We start from the raw sequence: 21,846 nt of genomic DNA, 5'->3' as shown, positions 1-21,846 counted from the left end.
GGGACAGTGACTCAATTATCTCCCTGAGCAACCCATTCCAATGTCCGACCACTCTTTGTGAGAAGAAATTTTTCCTAATACCCAACTTGAACCATCCCTGGTGCAACTTGAGGCTATTCCCTCTACTCCTTTTGCTAGTTATGTGGGAGAAGAGGTTGACCCCCACCTTGCCACAGTCTCCTTTCAGGAAGTTGGAGTGATGATGTCTTCCCTTGAGCCTCCTCTTCTCCAAACTAAACAATCCCAGTTCCCTTAGCTCCTCTTCATAAGGCCAGTGATCCAGACCCATCATCAGCTTTGTTGCCCTTCTCTGGACATCCTCCAGGGCCTTGATGCCCTTCTTGCAATGAGGGGCCTGAAAATGAACACCATACTCAAGATGCGGGCTCACCACTGCTGAGTACAGCAGGACAATCACTTCCTTGCTCTGGCTGGCAACACTATTTCTTATACAAGCCAGGATGCTGCTGGCCTTCTTGGCCACCTGGGCACACTGCTGGCTCAGTTTTTCGTGGAGCATTGATCAATATCCCAAGTCTGTTTCTTCCACCTAGTCTTCCAGCCACTCTGCTCCAAGCCTGTAGGGTTGCCTGAGGTTGTTGTGGCCAAAGTGCAGAACCTCTCACTTGATCATGTTGACCTTTATCCTACTGGCCTCAGCCCAGCAATGCAGCCTGTCCAGATCCCTCCGAAGGGCCTTCCTATTCCCAGGCAGATCAGCACTTCCAGCTTGGTGTCATCTGCAAACTTATTGAAGGTGCAGTCAATTCTCCTGCCCAGGTCATCAATAGAGATATTAAACAGGACCAGCCCCAATACTGACCCATGGGGGACACCACTCATGACTTATCTCCTGCTGCATTTAACTCCTTTCACCACCACTCTCTAGGCCCATCCTTCCTGCCAGTTCCTTACCCATTAAGGAGCATACCTGTCTAAGCCATAGGCTGCCAGCTTCTCCAGGAGAATACTGTGGGAGATGATGTTGAAGGCTTTGCTGAAGTCTAGGTAGACTGTGTTGACAGACTTTCCCTGTTCCACCAGGGGGGGTCACTCAATCATAGAAGGAGATCAGGCTAGTCAAGCAGGGCCTGCCTTTCATAAACCCATGCTGGCTAATACATTCAGTTTAAAAAAAAAAAACATCCATTATATAGAGAAAATGTCTTACTCAAAAATTGCATTGCTCTCTGAAATGCTGAATAGATCATGTTCCTGGCATTAAGACCCCACTGATGCTGGGGCAGTGAAGTAATTGGCATTCTTACTGCAAGTATAATAAAGGTAACATACTCGGTTGAGGCTGGCATTGGTTTGCCACGACTTGTTTGCACATGCATCACAATTTCTTGTTCATGAGATAACAGAAGCACAGAGAAGACAACTCTCATTTGTTGACCGTGTGCAGGATACACCCTACTCTGTCAAAGATGAGTACTTTGAGATTCTTGTACCATTAAGAAACTTGTCCATCTGCATTTGAATATGGTATGAAAAAATATTTAGCCCTCTGTGTCATCACACTGAGAAGCAAGAAATGAATGAATGAGGACTGTGATGGCAAGTACTCTGCTGATTCAAGTGCTTGCTGTTACAGAGATGTTTATCATAGCAGTACAGTTCTAAACACATGTCAAAGCACAAGTCTAAAACAGAATACAACTGTTCAAGAAAGATCACTTTCCTATCTATTGATTGGTGTTTCCATATGTGGGCTTGTCAGCATGAGGAAGAAGTGTGAGTGATTGTTTTTAGGAAGTTCAGGCTTCTTTAAAGATTTCAGGATTTTATGGTGGCAGCTGTATTAAATGAAATGGACTAAATGGACTGAGCCTTGATCTCTAGCCCTGGGAATAAATAACTCAGCATAGCTCATGTCACGTAAGTGAAGTCTTTCCCCTGCAAAACACATATGTGTAGGCAGTTGTGAACAGTCTCTGACCTTTAGGAACACCAAAATATTCTTCATGGTTCTCTGAGAGAATGTTAATAGTCACTGGAGCTTGCTAATACTTAAACAGTAGAATAGACTGTGGGCTAATGCCTAAGCCCATGTTCTGTCCCTGTTTAATTTACTTGTGTAAACATTATCAGTGTTATTTAATGTTTGTGAGCCACATTCTGTTCCTCTGCTCACTAATACAAATATCAACACGCACATCTTTCTGTAGTACTATTATTGTAAATAATCTCTTTGATCCAATATGGTCATACATGATTTTTCATCTGGTATCAGTTAATAATTCATCAATTTTTTGCTGATAATATTTTGCACCTGATGAACTGGGTTCATTCAATATATTTGGTGATTATAGCCTGCTGTGGTAAACAAACTGACCTTCACATCAAGTTTATCTCGCATGGATTTGGATCTCATTTTGCCTAGGCTGGCTCAGTTTAGATTAGGTAAAATAGCGCAGGAAATCTTTTGGATCTTCTTTGTCTCCTTCAAGGAAGCAAAAAGAGTGGTTTGGTATTTAATTTATTAGGATTACTGGATTAAATGAAGCAGTAATTTTGTTTTGAATAAAAAACTTGTAATTGAAAAGAAGATATAAAGACCACATTATAAAAACATTTCCCCAATTTTTGCACTTTGGCTGTAGGCATAGGTAATAACGGACGTAATTCCACTTCTTCAGATTTTTGGTATTACAACTTCTCTTGCCTTAAAAAATGAATACAAAATGAATAATAAATCTTTAAAATATTCTTCAAAAGATAGTAAACAAATGCAGGTTTTATTGCTGATACAGGAGATTTGGAAATGGAGTTAGGAAGGCAGCTCCACGAAAGGGAAGAAATTTGTAGACATTTGATGTTCTTTAAAATGCTAAGATGTCTTCTCCAATTCATAGATGCTTTCTTTTGACAAAGATCAAAGCTCTTTCTTAAATTTTGTCAGAAATATTTTGTTTGTATGTAATAGTTGAGCTTTGCACTTTTATTTCTTTGGCCTGCTGAACATAGTTTTAAGTTCTGTTCATCTCTTCAAAAGTTATGCTAAATTCGACTGAATTGCAAGTATTTTTTCTGACCATTTTTCTTAGCGTCTACTGTTTAGTCGGGATTTCAGGAAGCGAGAGACCTCTTGTGGACAGGAATAAAAAAACAGTATACAGTTTATCCTTCAAGTTTTGGTAACTTAAACAATGATATAAATAGTAAAGAATTATTATCAAATGTAACAAATCAAGAAAGCTTATCAGTGACAGCAATTCCAGATGCTTTCTAATCAAATGAAAAATAAGAGTTCAGACTTTTTATAAATATATATGCCAGCTTCATTTTCATGTTGTTAGGCACTGGTGATTTTTCGCTCAGTGTAGTCAACCCCAGCTATCAGGACAGTACAGTAAATGCTTATTTCTAAAACAACTGTATGGCACTGAAGCATGTACTTGATCCTTTCAGTGATAGGGCAAAATGTGAGAGCAGTGGAGGAGATCATAGGAATAAAAGAGGGACACAGCTTTCTATCACAGAAAAGTTAAGGTTGGAAGGGACCTCTTGGAGATCCTAACATGAATGAACATGAATCCTAACAAGCTGATCCAATCCTAACATGAAGATCGAGTCATGTCTTTGATGCTTCATGGACTTTTGCAGGTGAGAGACAAAGCAAAAAAATGCTTTAGAGTATTATCAGGACTACTTAAAAAACAAAAACTTAGAGGAAGTGAAAATGTGGGATGAAGTGGTTCTAGCAAATGAGTGGATGGTCTGCCTCTAGGCAGCTGGCACAGCCCTTGCAAAAAGGCTACAAACACAGTAAAAACTGAACTAATACAGACTCTAGCCTCCGTTTCAGTCTAAAGGATTAAAGACTGTCAAACTAACAACCCTGGGGAAAAAAAGTGTGGAAGTATTGAGATTAATTTTATTAGGATAGTGATAGTTATAATGACATAATACCCTGTGTCTTGACATACCAGAGTGCTCTGTGAGGGCCAATTAACCAAGCTTCATTGCTTCTATATTATTACCATTTCATAGCTGAAGAACTCAAAGAGAAAAAGAGAACTAAGCGACTTTCCAAGTTCACAGATGATGTGTAGAGGAGTGTCCAAGTATGCAGGGTTCTGAGTTTGTTCTGAATATGAGGCCATCCATCAGCTTCTTCATCTTACTTCTGTAGCTGAACAAGAAATCTTAGGCTTTAGAACATCGAGTGGAGAATATTTTAGGGTCAATATTAAAAGCCAGATACAATAAATGTCAGTTGGTTTCCACCTCTAGATAATTTTCCCATGATATATCAACCTAAATTATTACCCTTATCAAGATGTAAAATCAAGATGGATAAATATAGGCTTGAACAAATGGTTCAATGCGTGCAATTATGTTAAATGAGGATTTAGTTTCTCACAGGCATTGCGAGACATAGCAGGCTCTATAGTTGAAGATTTACATTAGCTGGAGACAGAGGGTTTTTAGGTTCTGTCTCAGCCTGGAGGAGATAAAGAACATAAGGTTATTCAGCATTTCAAGAACAGCAAGATGAATGATCACTCCCTACAAAAACATCCAGAGGAACTCTGTAACTCCCAGTTTGAGCATTGTGTGACTAGACAAAGAAGTAAGTGTGAGTTACTTAATATGCCTAACAGTAGAAGCCAGTGAAGATATCCAGAAGAATGTAATAGGAAAATTTGGCAAATTATCAGCTGTAATTCAGTGTTTGGTTGTCAAAAATAACATGATCTTAAGCCAAACAATGAATCTTCAGCTCAGTTTTTATTTCTGTATTCTAAAAAATGCTTGAAAAAATTGGAAATCCACCAAAATTTTAGGCACATTTAAAACTTTGAGAAGAATGCCTCAAGAAAGTATTAGACAAGTTACACAAAATAAATATTCAGAAATGTGTCGATTCTTGGAAAAAGAGACCAAGTCTTTATTTCTGATATCATCCAGAATATGAAACTATCCAGACATGTTGCTGATGAAGCATCTGCCACTGAAAAAAAAAAAAAAGGAAAAAATATTTTATTATTTTATCTTTGTGTTACTCTGTGTTTTAAATGAACATCTTACTGCCAAATAATGAGAGAACACATACATGCAATGCCCTCTATGGGAAAACTGAGAATATAGGCAGTTCCAAAGTAGTGAAAGAAATGTACTTGTTACCTTCTTTTCAGTAAGTGAAGCTTAAATTTACAGAAATTTGTTTTGCTGTTTATTTGCTTATCTCATGTGCTCTGTTTAATGGTGCAGGCTACTTTTTTTTTCAAGCAAAACAAGAATCTAGAATCAATCTAATCATAAAGTTAATAATAAAAGCTTAAATTGCTTTTCAGTTGACAGTAGCAGTTAGCAGATACCAGTTCCAGACCAAATATTTTTGCCACTTTCTAATAGCAATAAAGAACAGTAAATAAGTTGGCAGTGTCCCCTCAATAAAGAATGAAAATACACATGCACAGAAATAACTTTCCCCGTGTCCACTGCTGTGGTGTATTCCTGGGTGGTAGTTCAGCAAGTCTGGAAGGTGTGGGTCATGTTTAATTGCTAGAAGTCACGTCAGTACTGTGATGCTTGACAACGTGCTTTGTTCTTCAGTGCAGAGTAGTTTATCTTCCTGACTTGTTAACACTAGCTTTGTATGAATCATGCTTGCTTGCTTGTTTGTTAGTTTTGAGAAAGACTTTTTTTTAATGTGAAACTGGGTAGGCAGTTTAATTATAAACTGAATCATGCACTTTATTGATCGCAACCCAGTTTAAGGAACTGTACGCAAAAGAGACGCAGATGTAAAGAGTTCCCGCTGTTCACTGGTGTTTGAAACTGGGGTGTGCAGGCAGAGAACAATGTAATTCCATATACACAGATGGACAGTTCTGCTTCTCCACAACACCATAGTGGTGTATTTGTGTGCAACATTCAAATATGCACATTATTTATGAGGTCTAGATCCAAGTACTAAGTTTAGCTCCATGTAAGGAGATCAAGAGCTCACTGAACTAAACTACAGATTAAAATATCTGAAGTTAAGCATAGCAGAAGTTGTTGAAGAATTTGCAGAAGAATTTTGACCAGTTTTCCAAGGTGAGATAACACTATTGACACTATTGAGAAAACTTGCAGTGATTTGTCTGGGGCTAGGATGTGACTCCCTTGTTTGTTTTTTAAACAGAAATGTTGTTACTGCTGTCTGCTGGGAAGGACTGCCCAAGTTCAAGGCCAGAGTTGTGAACCCAACCTGAAGATAGGATACCAATGTGGAATTGTCTTCAGAGCTTGTTGTGTGAAGGGTCAAGAAGGCACGGATGTGTCCATTAGTGATGATGCTCCTAAAAAGGAACAAGGTATTTTACGTTGCTAATTATAAAAACCTGAGACAGGAAATGATATGGGGTACAAGGAGCGCTTGTATTTGAAAGAATTTCTGCAGCAATTCATCTACTTTGAGATCTCCTCTAACATTATAATGATGCATGTATATTGGAACTCATTTTTTGTCTAGTGATGTCTGAAATCTATATTCCAAGAAGCTAAACAATTGATTCTTTTAATTGGATTTTAAACCCAAATAGACTTTGCTGGATATGTGGAATTCAGACGTTGCCTTTTATGTGAGATATGCTCACAGATGTGAAATGCTGAGAGAACTGGTCATTTCTAGACAATGTGGTGCCTGCATTTATTTGATGTTGTCAGATGAGAGGGAGATCTACACAGAAGCAGCTCTTGACACACTTCTCCATACCTAGTCCACAGATCTGAAGACAATCAGCATGGACATACTGATTCTTACAGACCTGGTTTTGGGTTTTTTTTCCATCTTTCACTTAACAGACTTAACTGAAACTGCCGAGAAGTCATGCTGTAGAATGTTGCCTCCATGGACAGCTGAACACTGAAAATATTCACTTGTCTCTTGGCTTGTAGATAATCAGTGGCAGATTTTAAAGATGGATTACTTAAACTCAAACCCCACCTCTTAAACTTGCACTAGAGTGCCTGAGCCAGTGTATTATCGTACTTGCTTCAGATGTTTGAAATTTTGTTTATTTCACTGTACATTCACCCATATCAAGTAAACTTTAGAAATAGCCTGCCAATTTCTTTGTGTACTTCTGTCACAGCAGGGAAATTGCCCTTGTCCACTTGCTCTGGCTGCAGGGTATATAACTGCGGGGTAGATACCTTGCACCTAGCTTCCTGTGTCAATACTAAGAATTGGCAGACTCAAATTATTGACATGACAGGAGAAATATATCAGTACTTAAAAATGCAGAATTGCAAACACAGTGTGCAATATTTCCCTGCTTAATTCCATGGACAATTGGCACTCAAAAAGATCCTTAATGTAAAGATATCAGCAAGTAGGGCAGGACAAAATTCTCATCACTAAACTAAGAGATAATCATGTGGTTAAACGTATATCAAATATCCTGTAAGTCAAAGAATCCCTGTCAAAGAAAGGCGGAGCAAATAACATGAATGGACGGTTCTCTTCCATTTTGTAAGACCGCACCTTGTGTTTGTATTATTCAATGGCAAAGCACACAGGAGTTATGCTGCAGAGGGTAAGATGAAGTGACTCCGTGTATGATACTTTATTGGTCATGTAAAGAGAAATATCTGATACTACATCCAAAAGTACTGTATAAAGTCAGACCAGACGTGGGCAAACTACTTAGAATAGCTTCTGTGTGACAAAATGTACCGTTATGTCTTGAGGGGTCTGTGTACCAACTCAACATTGCTTCCACATCCATGATACAGTATTTTCTTGTTAGTAACCATGGATTGAAAGGCATGGACAAGTACTGCTATGTGACTAAGCTTCCTATTCAATAACCAGAGCATTTCGAGATTGTGTTTTTACACGTCTCTACCAGCTTAACATTTCTGAAGTATTCAAATTAGTGGGCATTGGGGAAGTCCATTAGCTAATTCTTTGGCCAAGAAAGGGGGTTCAGAGAGTGGAAGTATCTTGCCCTTTTATGCCCTTCATGTAGATGGAAATAACTCTCAGGAAACATGTATGAAGCAAATGTACAGCTGATCATTAAGTATATTTGAAATAGTGCTATAATTAGGTTTCCAAGAGTTGGGTGTGGATTTTTTTTTGGAATGAAGCCTAAATAAATAGCTGAGGTTAATCTGATTTTCATTAAAACTGTAAGTACCCCAAGCTACTGTAAAGTCAGTGGAAACCAAGCATGTCTCAACAACATGTTTTATGAAAATCAGGTTAAGCTCTGGTTAAAAGTCTAATGGTAAGAACCTGCATTTGAAAATCTCAGCCCGTATATGATCTATGATCACAGCATGACTTTCATACTGAATTGGTCAGATGAAAAATGCCCCATGGGCATGTGCATTTGAATGTCAAATTTAAGAATGAAATAGCTGTGAAATATGTAAATAATGCTCTTTAATTTTGTCACATTGTTTCCCGATGCTCTGGTCTGAACCCCATCCCAAGCAGGCAACTTTTTACTGTGATAAGAAAAGTGCTTTCTCTTCTAATGCCTCTCTCTTCTCTTTCTAGTTGAAATTTCAAAGGAGGAATTAGACCAAGAAGATCCTTATCTGCATGATGGCTGCAGAGGTAAGTCATGTGACTTGTCTTGTTAGCCAGGTCTTTCCTGATTGCTTCCAATAAAGTTTAGCAGACTTAGATCTAGTGATTAGTCAAAACCTTTTGCCTAAGCTAGTTATAAAAATAACAGAATCAGAGTCCTTTTAAGGAGTAGTAGACCATTATGTGATGCCTGAGTTGTTCTTAAAGGAAGGCATTGTCTATCATGGTGAAGTTAATTCTTACCCAGGTGAAGCTTATACAATATATTTTTCATTTAACTTCTCACTGATAATACCTGTGTTGTCTTACTTACTGAATGAATGGAGTACTCTGGATTCTTCAGACTATATGGATGCTATATTAAATATGTGCATTCCTTTCTTGGGATGGTCAGAGTGATTGGGTATAAAATGGAAGTTATGTTTGAGATGCATCTTCTGAAAAAAAGGAAGAAAGACATCATTAATTGGACAGTTCTGCCTCGTGAGAAGAGTGTGTTGCTGGGTTATTGTTCTGCTAAGTATTCTGATTTACTGCTTGTCACATGTGATTTATATGTCTGTAAACTTAAAACAGCAGAGATGTATTATGTTCTAGAAGCATTTCAGAACTAAATAATGTAGTAATGTAGTTTTAACTTATTAAAATCAATTTAATGGACTTCAATTCCAGTTGAGAGATGATTTACTGTGCTGCATGTTGTATTGCTATTAAATTCTAGAGAGGCTGGAAATGTGTATTAGGTCATTAGCTAGTCAAAGCCAACACTAGCTCTGACTCTCTGCTCTAGCTGCTAGTGATGTCCAAGAAATAACATAAAAAACATGTTACATATTTTCCTAGCATTATTTCTTTATGTAATCAGTTGTTGCATTTGCCAGTTAATCAGCTGTCTTCCAAGAGATATATTGCTGTGACTAATTACAAATGAGAGTTTCTGTCTGCAATATATTTACTGATAAACTTGGCAAGCTAAAATTGTGATTTTTCAAGCTTCACAGGGGGAAACTTAAATTTCTTAAGGAGTAGGACTTCCAACAGTTTGTTTTGGAGCACTCATGGCACATGAGAAAATAAATTCTATTATTCCAGCACCTCAACAATAGATTTTACTTTGCTTAGCTGGAGCTCAGGTTTTAGGTTTAAAAAGCAGTAGCTGGCCATCTCAACTCAAGACTATGATTCCATGTAGTGTCATTGCCTTTTCCAGTACTATCCTGAAGAACTGATTTCCTGCTTTCTGTTAATGGCTCTCATTAGAAACTGATAATTTTTAAAATTGTTTTCCTTAATTGGCTTGAAAATTTTAGTTATGATAGCTGCATTTGCCCACATTGGTAGTGCTTATCAAACTTTGTTTAATGCCTATCCAAACATTCTCTTGAAAAACAAAAGTAGATTTGATTTGATACTAAGTTTGTACTAATATCATCAATATTGTTAAAACAAATAGTTGGAAGTATGAAACCATTTTTCTGTTGTGAAAATATTCAGAGGAGAGGCACTTTGGTCCCTGGTGACCCACAAAAATAAATCTCTACTTCAATCCCTACCCTCCAGCTTCAGATATGAAGCTCTTACAGCTATAAAAACTCATGATATCATGACCAAGACCTGCAAGAAGAAACCATACCTGCAGCTTGCAGTGAATATCATAAAAAGGAATACTATGTGTTTGTAGTGGATAACTCCCTGTTAAAAGGCGCTGAAGCTCCCCTCTGCTGGCCTGACAGGGAGTCTCAAGAGGTCTGCTGCTACCCAGGAGCCAAGATCTGGAATGTTGCCAGGAGTGCTGCAGCTCATCAAGAGCATGCACTACTATCCACTATTGCTCTTTCATGTGGACTTGAACTGGAAGCCAAAATATGGACAAAATCAAATAAGACTATGAAGCCATGGGAACACAAATGAAGAACACTGGCGCACAACTCTTTAAATTTTTCAGTTGGAGGAATGAGGGAAGACAGAAATAGATGTATAATGTACATCAGTTCCTATAAAATCCTGGCTACATGGCTGATGCTGGCATAGTAGTTCTGGTTTTTATGACAATAGGACCTTCTATGAAGATTATAACCTGTCAGGGAGGGATGGAATCCACCTGTCTAGAAGAGGCAGGGCAATCTTTGGCAGTAGGCTGGCTGACTTAATGAAGTGCTGGGAATGTGGGGTCCAAAATGGCTATGCTCATGCCATTGCTACCAGCTGGGAATTAGTAAGGCCAACCAGAAAAGTGACAGCAGTATCCTGTGACACGAGCCAGAAGGCCAACAACCTCAAAGGTTTGTATAGCTATGGAGAATCCTCTTACATCCATGTAGGGAAACATGCATCCTTGACTCTTTTCTTCTCTGAAGTGCCTGTATACCAATGCATGCAGCGTGGGGAATAAACAGGAAGAACCAGAGATCTCTGAGTGATCACATGGCCATAATTTCACTGTGATTACAGAGACATGGTGGGACTGCTTACATGTCATGGATGGCTATGTACTTTTTAGGAAAGACAGACCAGCAAGACAGGGTGGTAGAGGTGCTCCTTCAGTGAGAGAACAACTGGAATGTATCAAGCTCTGCTTTGGGATTAATGTTGAATGGGTAGAGAACTTAAGGGTAAGAATTAAGTGGCAGGCTGTTGTAGGTGACATCATTATAGGTGTTTACTTCAGGCTGCCTTATCAGGAGGAAGAAGTTGATGAGGCCTTCTACAGACAGCTGAAAGTAGCCTCATGGTCACAGGCACTGTTTCTCATGGTGGACTTCAGTCACTCTGATATTTGCTCGAAAAACAATACTTCCAGGCACAAACAGTCCAACAGATTCCTGCAGTGTGTGGAAGATAACTCTCTGATCCTGGTGGAGGAGGAGCCAATGAGTAGAAATGTGCTGCTAAAGATTGCTCTTTAAAACAAGGAGGAACTGATTGGAAATGTTAGGGTTGAGGGCAGCCTTGGCTGCAGTGATCATGAGATAGTGGAGTTCAGGATTTTATATGGAAGAGAAAGGGCAATAAGTAGGATTGCAACACTGGATTTCAGGAGAGCCAATTTTGACCACTGAACACCTTCTTTGCTTCAGTTTCTACTGCTGAGACTGTCCTTAGGGAATCCCAAACCCTGGAGAGAAAGAGAGTATGGGGAAAGAAAGACTTTTCCTTGTTTGAGGAGGATCTGGTTAGAAATTCTACACACACAAATCTGGGGGCCCTCATGGGATGAACCCATGAGGGAGCTGGCGGAAGTGTGTCAATGGTTTATGGGCAGGTTCAGCCCGGTTCCGCGACAATTGGTGCAGGGGACCAATGGACCCACGCCCCAGGAATGGGGAAGGGGGAAAGAAAAAAGGGGAAAAGGGAGATGGGCCTAGGAACAAAACAGCGGCAATGATCTGAGGAGGAAAGCTAATTTACTAAATAAGATATCAGAAAGGAAAATAACACAATATAATACAATATAACTGGAATTGAGGCTAATGAATCAAATAAAATGATCAAGAGAGAGTGTCCGGTAAACCGAAGGCCTTACGCTAACGCTGAAGGCAGACGGCTGCAACAAACACCCACTGCTGAGCTCGATCCCGAAGGGAAGAAGAGAGTCCAATGACTGCAGACAGTTTTTATTTTTCCCTCTGAGAGTAAATATGTAAAAATGCAAAGCATCGCAAAATCTTCTGGGGAATGTAGTTCTTCTTCTCTTCTCAGACAGGTACACCCAGAACTATTGATGATCCATGGAGCTGGAGCATTAACTCTTTAACTCCCAATACACCACATGATGTTATGATGTGGAATATCAATAATACAACAAAAATCATAAAACCATAACAAAGTGTTTGCCAGACTGCTCTCTTGGTCATGGGAGAATGAGGGAGGTGTCTTACCTCCATCCCTGGGAAAAGGAGGTTATCAAGAGTAGTCAACATGGATTCATCAAGGGAAAATCATTCTTGACCAATGTGGTAGACTTCTGTGATGTCATGACCAGCTGGGGAGCAGTGAACATTGTGTGTCTTGACTTCAGCAAGGTTTTTGATGCTGTCTCAACATCCTTGTAGGTAAGCTTAGGAGGCGTGGTGTAGAGATGTGGACAGTGAGGTGGATTTGGAACTGGATGACTGGCAGAGCTCAGGGTTGTGATCAGTGACACAGAGTCTTATTGTAGGCCTGTAGCTACTGGTGGTCCCCGGGGGTTGGTCCTGTAATGATAATCCAAATTTTTTGTAAATGTTGCAAGAACAAACATAGCTCTTTTCCGCATCCTTTGTGACTCCTGCACACACCTCACTTAAGTCCTTAGTATCCCAGTAGGATGTCTTTATTCTTTTATGTTCTCCAAACCTTTTGTCACCTACAGTTCTCTCTCCTTCCTTTGTTGTTTCCTGCATGCTGAATAAGAATGAGCATGTTTTAGCTAATTCTGGAGTATGATTCTAATATGGATAGGCTGAAAATAAAGCCTAATGCAGCTAATTGTGAAAATGTTTCATTAATTTACAGTAATGCATCTTGTCATCCCTAATGTGCAGTGGCAACCATATAAAGCTATAACTTCCCAGGCAAAACTTGAGGTGTCTGAGCTCCCAGCATTTTCACTTCAGGTTCTGAAAATGATGAGTTATGAGCAACTGTTTAATTTACTTCCTCCTTGTATTATTTGGTGCTTAAAAAATCAGTAGTTTCAAACACTTCTTCCAGTGTTTAACTCTTTCCTTCACTCATATATAAGTATTTAATTACTTTCTTAATAAATCAGTAAGCAACCTATAAATCAGTGCTTTGTTTCAGTACCTGTAAAGAGCCTCCTAATTTTATAAGACTTCTTAAAATCTAATTAGGTGGTGGTCCCTGCTCTCAGCAGTGCAGAGACACAGGATCCAGTTATGTCTGCTCCTGCTTTGTTGGATATCAGCTTCAACCAGATGGTGTCAACTGTGAAGGTAAAAGAACTTAAACCATTTCCTTGATGATTATCAATACATTTATTTTAAAAGAGCAAGAATGGATTTAAATTGAAAAAAAAAAAAAGATATAGTCAGAAGAGGTCAGAATATTCTTTCATATGCTTACCCCAGGTGGGGAAGGATGTGAGATCTTAAAAAAAAAAGATTGAATAGAATATGGGAAAGAGTTCATGATGGAGTGTTAGATTGATAGAGCAAGTGGAGGATTCAGAGTAGAAAAGACCCAGGAGATCTTGAGCATTTTATTGCAAGTTAAACAAATGAACAAAAAACTGATAGTGATGATTGGTCAGATTAACACTAGCCTAGTGTGAAGTACAAAAAGGAAGAACTTTTATATTTGACATGCATGAGTGTCAAATATTCTTACGGATTCAGAGAGAAAATGAAAAATTCCCAAAATGAATGTTTTTCAGTAGCTAAAAAGTAGAAAGTGGAAAGTTGCAGCCTATGGGTTGAGTAGTCCCTAGGCCACGTGTGAATGGGATCCAGGGCAAAGTAAATGTTTCTGTAAGTTTGCCTCATTCATGAAGTCATTGTAATTGTCTGCTACTGGATACAACCAGATAGCTGTTGGTCCTTTACTCTCATTTAGTACAGCTTTTTTCCCTTCTTAAATACAATGAGCCAGCAGTTGTTAACAAATGGTCAAAATGGGGTCAAAATGTCTTTACTAACACTCTAAGAACATAGAGCAGGTACATTGTGAGCTTGTGAGTCTGAGGTCAAATTCACAGAATTTTTTTGTATCCTTTATGCTCAAAATAATGACTGCTTGAAGGTATGCCCACAACTAGCCTTTGACCTTTTTGTTCAGTATCTTCATCAAAAACCCTGATGAGGGGATAGTTTCCACCCTCAGCAAGTATGCTGTTGATACAAAGCTGGGAAGAGTGGCTGACATGCTAGAAGGCTGCGTTGCTATTCAGTGAGACCTGGACAGGCTGGAATGTTGGGCAGCAAGAAACCAAGAGCAAGTGTAGAATCTTGCACTTAGAGAGGAATAACTGCATGTACTGGTACAGGTTGAGGGACAACCTGCAGAAGGGGAGCTCTGTGGAGAGGGACCTGGTTGTCCTGATGGATGACAGGTTGGCCATGAGCCAGCAGTGTGCCCTCGTGGCCAAGAAGGCCAATGGGATCCCAGGGTGCATTAAAATGAGTGTGACCAGCAGGTTGAGGAAGGAGATCCTCCCCCTCTACTCTGCCCTGGTGAGACCTCACCTGGAGTATTGTGACCAGTTCTGAGCTCCCCGTTACATAGAAGTCAGGGATCACCTGGAAAGAGTGCAGAGGAGGGCCGCAGAGATGATAAAGGGCCTGAAACTTCTCCCCTTTGAGGAAAGGCTGCGTCTGTTCAGCCTTGAGAAAAGAAGACTGAGGGGATCTTACAAATGTTTATAAATGTCTTAAGTGTTGGAGTCAAAGGGACATGGCCAACCTCTTTTCAGCAGTCTGGACTCGATCTCTACAGGTCCCTTTCAAGCCCTACTATTCTGTGATTCTGTGACCTAATCTTTTCTTAGGGATTTCTTTAGTTTTTAATTTAATCTCAATTTTTCTGTTTGTTTTCCTCCCATATTGCATATTCCAGATATTAACGAGTGTATCACTGGAACACACAGCTGTGGGATTGGACAAACTTGTGTCAATACATTAGGATCTTTTCGCTGTCAGCGGGACACGAGCTGTGGAACTGGTTATGAGCTAACTGATGACAGTCGTTGCAAAGGTATCTCCTGGGCAGAGAAATTGAAATTATCTTGTGTTAAAAAAAGAAATAGTGACCAGGTGTTTCAATTTCAAAATGCTAAGGTAGATGCAGCCTTTCTCTTCAGGAGGTTTAAATTCATTACTTTTTTGCTTCTTAAACACAGTATTCTTAAGGATGTAAAACTTGACAAAAGGAAAAGATTATAACCAGTGTTGTTGACTAGCTATGTTTGAGAAAAAAGAAAAAAAAAGGCTGATAGTCTTTTTTTATTTATTCGATAAATGACTGATTCCAACTCAAAGTACACTGTTATGCATGTTCATTGCCACTTGACATGCTACCTTTGCAGATGTTCAAACTAGCAGCAAACTCCAATTGTTGTAGAATTGGTTTTCTCCATGAAAACTCCATGTTCCCCTAGAACTTACAATTGTTTAAAATGAGACTGTAATTTCATTGCATTGAGTATGTGAACGTAGCCAAAATTCTGGGTAAGGAACTGATCAGCAAAGAGTAATAGACTGGGGGGACAAGGGAGAGAACAACAGAAATAAAAAGGACTGATGAACATACTCCAAAGAAAACCTGCAAAATATACAAGCAAGAATTTTCAAAGTGTCGTGGTCTAACTTCGCTCCATTTGAAGTAAAGTTTCTACTGATTTAAATTACATCAGTTTTAGGCCCGCAAATGGCTTACCAGGAAGTACTAGCAATGTTTCTCTTGTGGAAAAGTGGGAGTACAGCCACTAAATTATGCTTGCCATTAGCTTTAGAAATTTCCTATCTGGATAAGATGTGTTAATAATGTTAATTATTAACATTATGCTAATACTGATAAAAATAGAAGAGGAATGATCTTAGTATACAATTTCTATATATTTTTTTATTTCTATAATTTGTGGAATATACTTCTCTCATTACTGACTTGAGTGACATATATAATTCTGCTGATTTATCCCAGTTCAGTATTAACTCATCAAAAATGTAAAGCAGGCTCGATAATTATTTTCTGAATCTCACACGACTTAGCAGTTTGCCTGTCCTGTTTTGTCCACTGCATTGATGGGAAAGCTAAGGCATCCTATAGCTAGAAGTTGCCTTCATTTTAATAATAAAATATTTTAGTTACTTACATGTGGACTAAGTTACATTTCTGTATAAAGCCTTGTTATTCCTTATCTGTTTTGTCTGAATGATAATTTATTCACAAATATTTTTTTTAATGATTAAATTAAGGTACACAGAAATCATATGCATTTTAAATAGAATAATTCAAGGAGGCCTTAATATGCATGAGAATCAAGGCCAACTAATTCTTTTTTGAAAGAAATGAACTATGTCTACATTGCGTCTAACGTTAAAATTAAAATGCTCTTGGACATGTAATTAAGTTCCACTGACTTCAAAGTTAAGCCTATGTGTAAGCACAGTGCTGAAGCAAGACTGAACACTGCTGTACATGGTGCTCCAGATGCTCTATAGTAATTTTGAACTTTTTAGTTGTAAGTTGAGAGTATGTAATCGTATTTAAAGCATATACACATATAAATGCTTTTTACTTGAGATTTTGCTCTAGGCAACAGATTAGACTGAACCTGGTTCATTGTACTGATTTGCACAAAAGGTGCTTTGGGTTTAATCTGTGTGACATTTTTAACTGTGTCTTATATTTTAAATGTGTTGAAAATGTTTGCCAAACTCCTAACAATTTTTTTTTGTGATGTACCAGATATTGACGAATGTGAGACTGGTACTCATAACTGCCCCCCCGATTTTATCTGTCAGAATACTCCAGGATCTTTCCGTTGCCGACCCAAGCTACAGTGCATGAATGGGTTTATACAAGATGCTCTAGGCAACTGTATTGGTAAGATATAATCTTATCTCAGTGAATGCTGAAGTGCTGCTTATGAGATAAATTGTAGTTCCATTGAGTGGGTTCTGAGCTTCTCAAGTCATTCTTCATGCATACATGTATTGTTCTATTATGTGTTTTTTCTCTTCTTTATAGATATGGGTTGATCCTTCAGGTAAGATTTACAGACAAAAGCCTTCTAAATATGACTTAAATAGTAAGTCTATATCTTAATGAGATTTAAGTACTTAAAGTACTTGGCTGTGTTTGAATTTTACTTAAGTCTTTGGGGAATTCATCTGGAAAAGAAAAATCAGGGAAAAAAAGATATATGTATGATCTTCCTCTATCCAAAAGATTTTAGCTGAAGCTTAGTATAAAAACTGTAAGATATGATATCCTCTGTAACATACTTTGTCTATACTAGCATGCAGAAGTTCTACAGGTATGTATGTGTATATATATACGTGTGTGTTTGTGTAGGTCTAGTAGACCTATCCCCCTTTAGTTATGGCTTACGAAGAATTATTCTGTGTATGAGTGGTGGGCAAGTTATAATACACTGTGAATATACTGTGGAGATAAGTTTTATTTTAAAGACTGCTTAGAATCTGTTGTGCTTGCACCTTGTTTCCAAGACCTGTCAAGATACTGTGAGGCTTCTACAAAGTAGAATTACCTTTCTGTAAATATGTTAGAATTACTAGTTTCCAGCAGAGTCTAAATGAAATTGTCTAAGGTGACCTGCCAATCTATCAGTTACTATTTTCAAGTCTCTACCTAACTAAATTACCCCAGCGGCAAAGCTTGTTTTGAACTTGTGGAACTGGCTGAGCAGCAGCAGCTGCCAGTTCTAGTTCATTGTCAGTCCCATGTTCTCCTGACCATCTCATACTCTGCAGTGCTGAAATCTGACACTGGCAACACTGATGCTGAAAACAAAATTGAAGCCTTTACAATGAAGGGAGCCGATGACTGTGCACAACAGGCTCTTTGAAGACATATATCTGCCACATCCATGGCTGTAGGATTTAGCATTCCTGTGCCATTAGTAAAGCCACACCAATTTGTAGCAGTAATAGTTATGTCCCCTAAAATGAATTTGCTCAAAATAATTACCAAAACAATTTTGTAGGCGAATTTTACAAAATATGAATCAAATGCTGACCTGTGTGGCAACAGGAGGGAAAAAGTATGAAAAATTAACAGCCTTTCCAGCAAAGGAATACTTTGCTTAATACCATACTAACTGGAAAACTGTAACTTTTCAGCAGTTAGCAATACCACAGTGCAAAATGATGATCATGTGTCAGTGATATACGGAGGAAAAGGTTCATACACTCACAAGCAGTGACTGCTCCTACGGACTTGCAGATCACAGATACATTAACATTTTAGTTTGATGAAGGTTGCTTCAGTACCTCCTATAGCTACTAATTCTCACTCTGAAACTCCTTTTCCCAAAACTAATAGCACGTTGCTAACCTTGGTTAACAGTAAGTTCCTTATCTTCTTGGTTAGATTCACTGCACCAGATCATACTCTAATATAGATTAGTTTCATCTAATTATAAATTTTTGAGTTTTACTTTTTAGGCTTTATTTTTAATAGGTAGATGGTTATCTGTGTCACAAACTGATGCGATGTTCAGTTTCTGAAAAGATGAATAGTGAAGGGATGCATAGTCCGTATTCATACAAGAGCTCTTCAATTTCTTACATGTTTATATGGATAGCCTATTATGAGACAAGGAAAGCATCCTTGGTGAATACAGGGTTGAGCTGATAAACTGAGTTCTTGATCATCTCTTTGTACTTTTAGGGAAGACTTTCAAAGGCTTTTAAATAAATAAATTCTATACACAATTTCCACTGCTTTTCGATACCTCTCCCAATCTTAATCCCATAGGCTAATCTTCATAAACTTGTGCTTTCCCATGAGTAGAGCCTTTCAGATCATGAAAGATGTAAAAAACATGTTCAGGCAGCAGATTATTACATTAACTTGTTGTGCTCTTGCAGATATCAATGAGTGCTTGAGCACGAATATGCCTTGTCCAGCTGGTCAGATATGTATCAACACTGATGGTTCATATACCTGTCAGCGAATTTCACCTAGCTGTGGTCGAGGTTATCATCTCAATGAAGATGGAACAAGATGTGTAGGTAAGTAACAGTTCTGAAAAGTTGAAGAGTTTAAAGAAGATGAACCACAACTGCTTATGTTGACCTGTTTCTTGAACTCTACCCAAAGTTTTTCTTGTTTCTACAATCGATTCTTAATCCTATTCTTCCGCTCATAACTTTCCCAGCTCGTAGAGAGTGACAAAGACCCTCTCTGTCCTTCAAATAACTCATAAAAAACTCATCTATATACTGAGAAGAGTAAAAGTATTATCACCCCTGCAAAATGACATTATCCGTGGCCCACCAGCCACTTAATATCTCTCAGAAGATAGTCAAATAAACTTCAAAGGCATATGTGCCTTTGTTTTGTATGTGTTTTTAACTGTTGTAAATGTTTATCAAAGCACAACTGACTGTGGTCCTTAGACATCCTACCTTAGCTGAAGATTTGTTCCATGAATATTGAGTATTCATAATAAAATAGTTTTGCACCTAATTTCCTCCAAAGATTATCTGTTTTCCTGATTATTTTTAACTCCCAAGTTCATCAGCATTTCCAGCACAAGTGAGAGATACCTGGTTCAGTAAGAATTTTGCATTCAGAAGTTTGCGTTTATTACTCTGATCTTCTTATTGAAGCTGTTAGATCAAAATGTTTCTATTTCAGAACATTTTTCAACTACCACTGAAGAAAGCTCATGACACACTTGTAAGGCAGCAGAAGTTTATACTTTATTTGATAAATGGAAAGAGCACACAAATATGCATCTTAACTAGGAGTTAATGTGTTGCTCTTTTCCCAACGTGCATGCTCGTAAGTATACTTCTAATTACTTCTTTTGTTTTAGATGTGGATGAATGCTCATCTTCTAATCAGCCATGTGGTGAAGGACATGTTTGTATAAATGCACCAGGCAATTACCGCTGTGAGTGCAAGTCTGGTTATTCTTTTGATGTCATCAGTAGAACGTGTATTGGTAAGTTGCACCTATTAACATTTTAAAAAATGAATCTGTGTAAAAAGTGTTATTGCTCTCTGCATAGTCTTTTTCATCTGAAAGTAAAATTGACTACTATATTATTTATATAAATCTAATACCATTCTAAAAAGAAACTGATACTTTAAAGGAAGATGTAATAGTAATGTCAACATGGAATCTGTTACACTCTTATAAGGTAAGATTATGAGAGTGCATGTAATTGTTTTCTGTGATCTTTTTACATTCAGTTACAGCAAAACATTCCTTTGAAAGATCTAAGTGACTTTATTCTTTATGCAGCTAATTCAGCTGTGCACTGGGATTCTTTTAAATGAGTATTTTGAGCAAATGCTTCCCTTTCAGTTGAGAAAATTTACATTTGGAAAATAAAAGTCAAATTCAAGACCACATTATCATCCAGAATACTACTGCAGGGAAGCCAGACAATCCACAGATCTCTGTATATATTTATCATTGCAGATATCAATGAATGCAGACGCTATCCAGGCCGCCTTTGTGCTCACAAGTGTGAGAATACTCCTGGTTCCTACTACTGCACTTGTACCATGGGATTCAAACTTTCAGCTGATGGCAGGTCATGTGAAGGTACGGTTGTCATACAAATTGACTGTGTAGCATGAGATGCAGCTGTTGTTCAGCTATTTTTGTTTGATTTTAGCTCATAATACTGCATTGGAATGGCATGAGAAATAACCCATTTGGTGCTTTTGATTACACGAAGGCTGTTATGATTAATCAATGCCACTGCAGTCCACAATTCCAATATATCGCTCTTTGGCTAAATAATGTGACCATTTCTTCACAACCAGCCTTGCTGATATTCAAAAGTAAAAATTCTCTTGTTTTACTAATGACTCCTTCTAAGTCACACACCTTGAAGGACAGTGGGAAATGGATAGCACGTAATAGCTTATACTGCCAGACCCTGTTGAGAGTAAAACATCCAAAACCCATTACTTCCAGTTTACTCACTGACATTCAGTCACTTCAATTTTTTTTTTCTGAAGTTTTGCTTCAGTCCTCTAACAGGAGTGACAAATATGTAAGAAATTTGGATTTCACATGTTCAATTTTGCATTTCAGATTTAAATGAGTGTGAAAGCAGCCCTTGTAGTCAAGAGTGTGCCAATGTGTATGGCTCTTATCAGTGTTACTGCCGCCGTGGCTTTCAACTTAGTGACATAGATGGAATTTCATGTGAAGGTAAGAACTGTCTTTGCAGATAAAGGATGAGTGAGCATTTTCTGTTCACAGCAAAATATACATGAACAGTTCCATACAATCTTAACTATTGCATTTTAACATTTGGTTCTTCTTGATATTTTCCTATGAAACATTGAAACTATACTTAATGAAGATCTCCCATCCATACCTGTGCTTGCAAGTTATCATTTTGTTTTTGCAATGAACTGTATATTTGCATACTCTTCTAACTCACCAGAAAAGTTTTTTAGCAGAATTTTCTTGTCTTCAGGAAGTGAAGATACAGGCATGTTTGTGTGTTACATTATATTACTACACAGTATTTTATATATCTTATTTTGTGGCTGGCTCTGAATGAATGTTTAAGTAGGTTTTGCTCAAATGTGGTTGGCACACAGCTGAAAAGATCTTGAAAACACAAATCAGATCTCTAGGACAGTAAAATGTT

General features: G+C 38.1%; 1 protein-coding gene across 4 annotated transcripts in view; it reads left to right on the top strand.

Annotated features, from left to right (window-relative positions):
• The window catches only part of FBLN1 (fibulin 1), an 80,231-nt gene that overhangs the window by 22,317 nt on the left and 36,068 nt on the right, over nt 1-21,846 (top strand). For all 4 annotated transcript variants that reach the window (XM_065742393.1, XM_065742395.1, XM_065742396.1 and 1 more), the window contains exons 4-12: nt 6,140-6,311; nt 8,507-8,566; nt 13,372-13,473; nt 15,092-15,229; nt 16,943-17,080; nt 19,090-19,233; nt 20,043-20,171; nt 20,655-20,780; nt 21,279-21,398. In XM_065742393.1, coding sequence (XP_065598465.1) covers nt 6,140-6,311; nt 8,507-8,566; nt 13,372-13,473; nt 15,092-15,229; nt 16,943-17,080; nt 19,090-19,233; nt 20,043-20,171; nt 20,655-20,780; nt 21,279-21,398 — 1,129 coding nt within the window. The remainder of the gene's footprint in view (nt 1-6,139; nt 6,312-8,506; nt 8,567-13,371; nt 13,474-15,091; nt 15,230-16,942; nt 17,081-19,089; nt 19,234-20,042; nt 20,172-20,654; nt 20,781-21,278; nt 21,399-21,846) is intronic.

The sequence above is a fragment of the Cyrtonyx montezumae genome, unplaced genomic scaffold (genome assembly GCF_038088225.1).
Source record: "Cyrtonyx montezumae isolate F1298 unplaced genomic scaffold, pur_monq_1.0 scaffold_3, whole genome shotgun sequence".
Lineage (NCBI taxonomy): Eukaryota > Metazoa > Chordata > Aves > Galliformes > Odontophoridae > Cyrtonyx > Cyrtonyx montezumae.
This window is presented reverse-complemented; position numbering and strand designations above follow the sequence as displayed.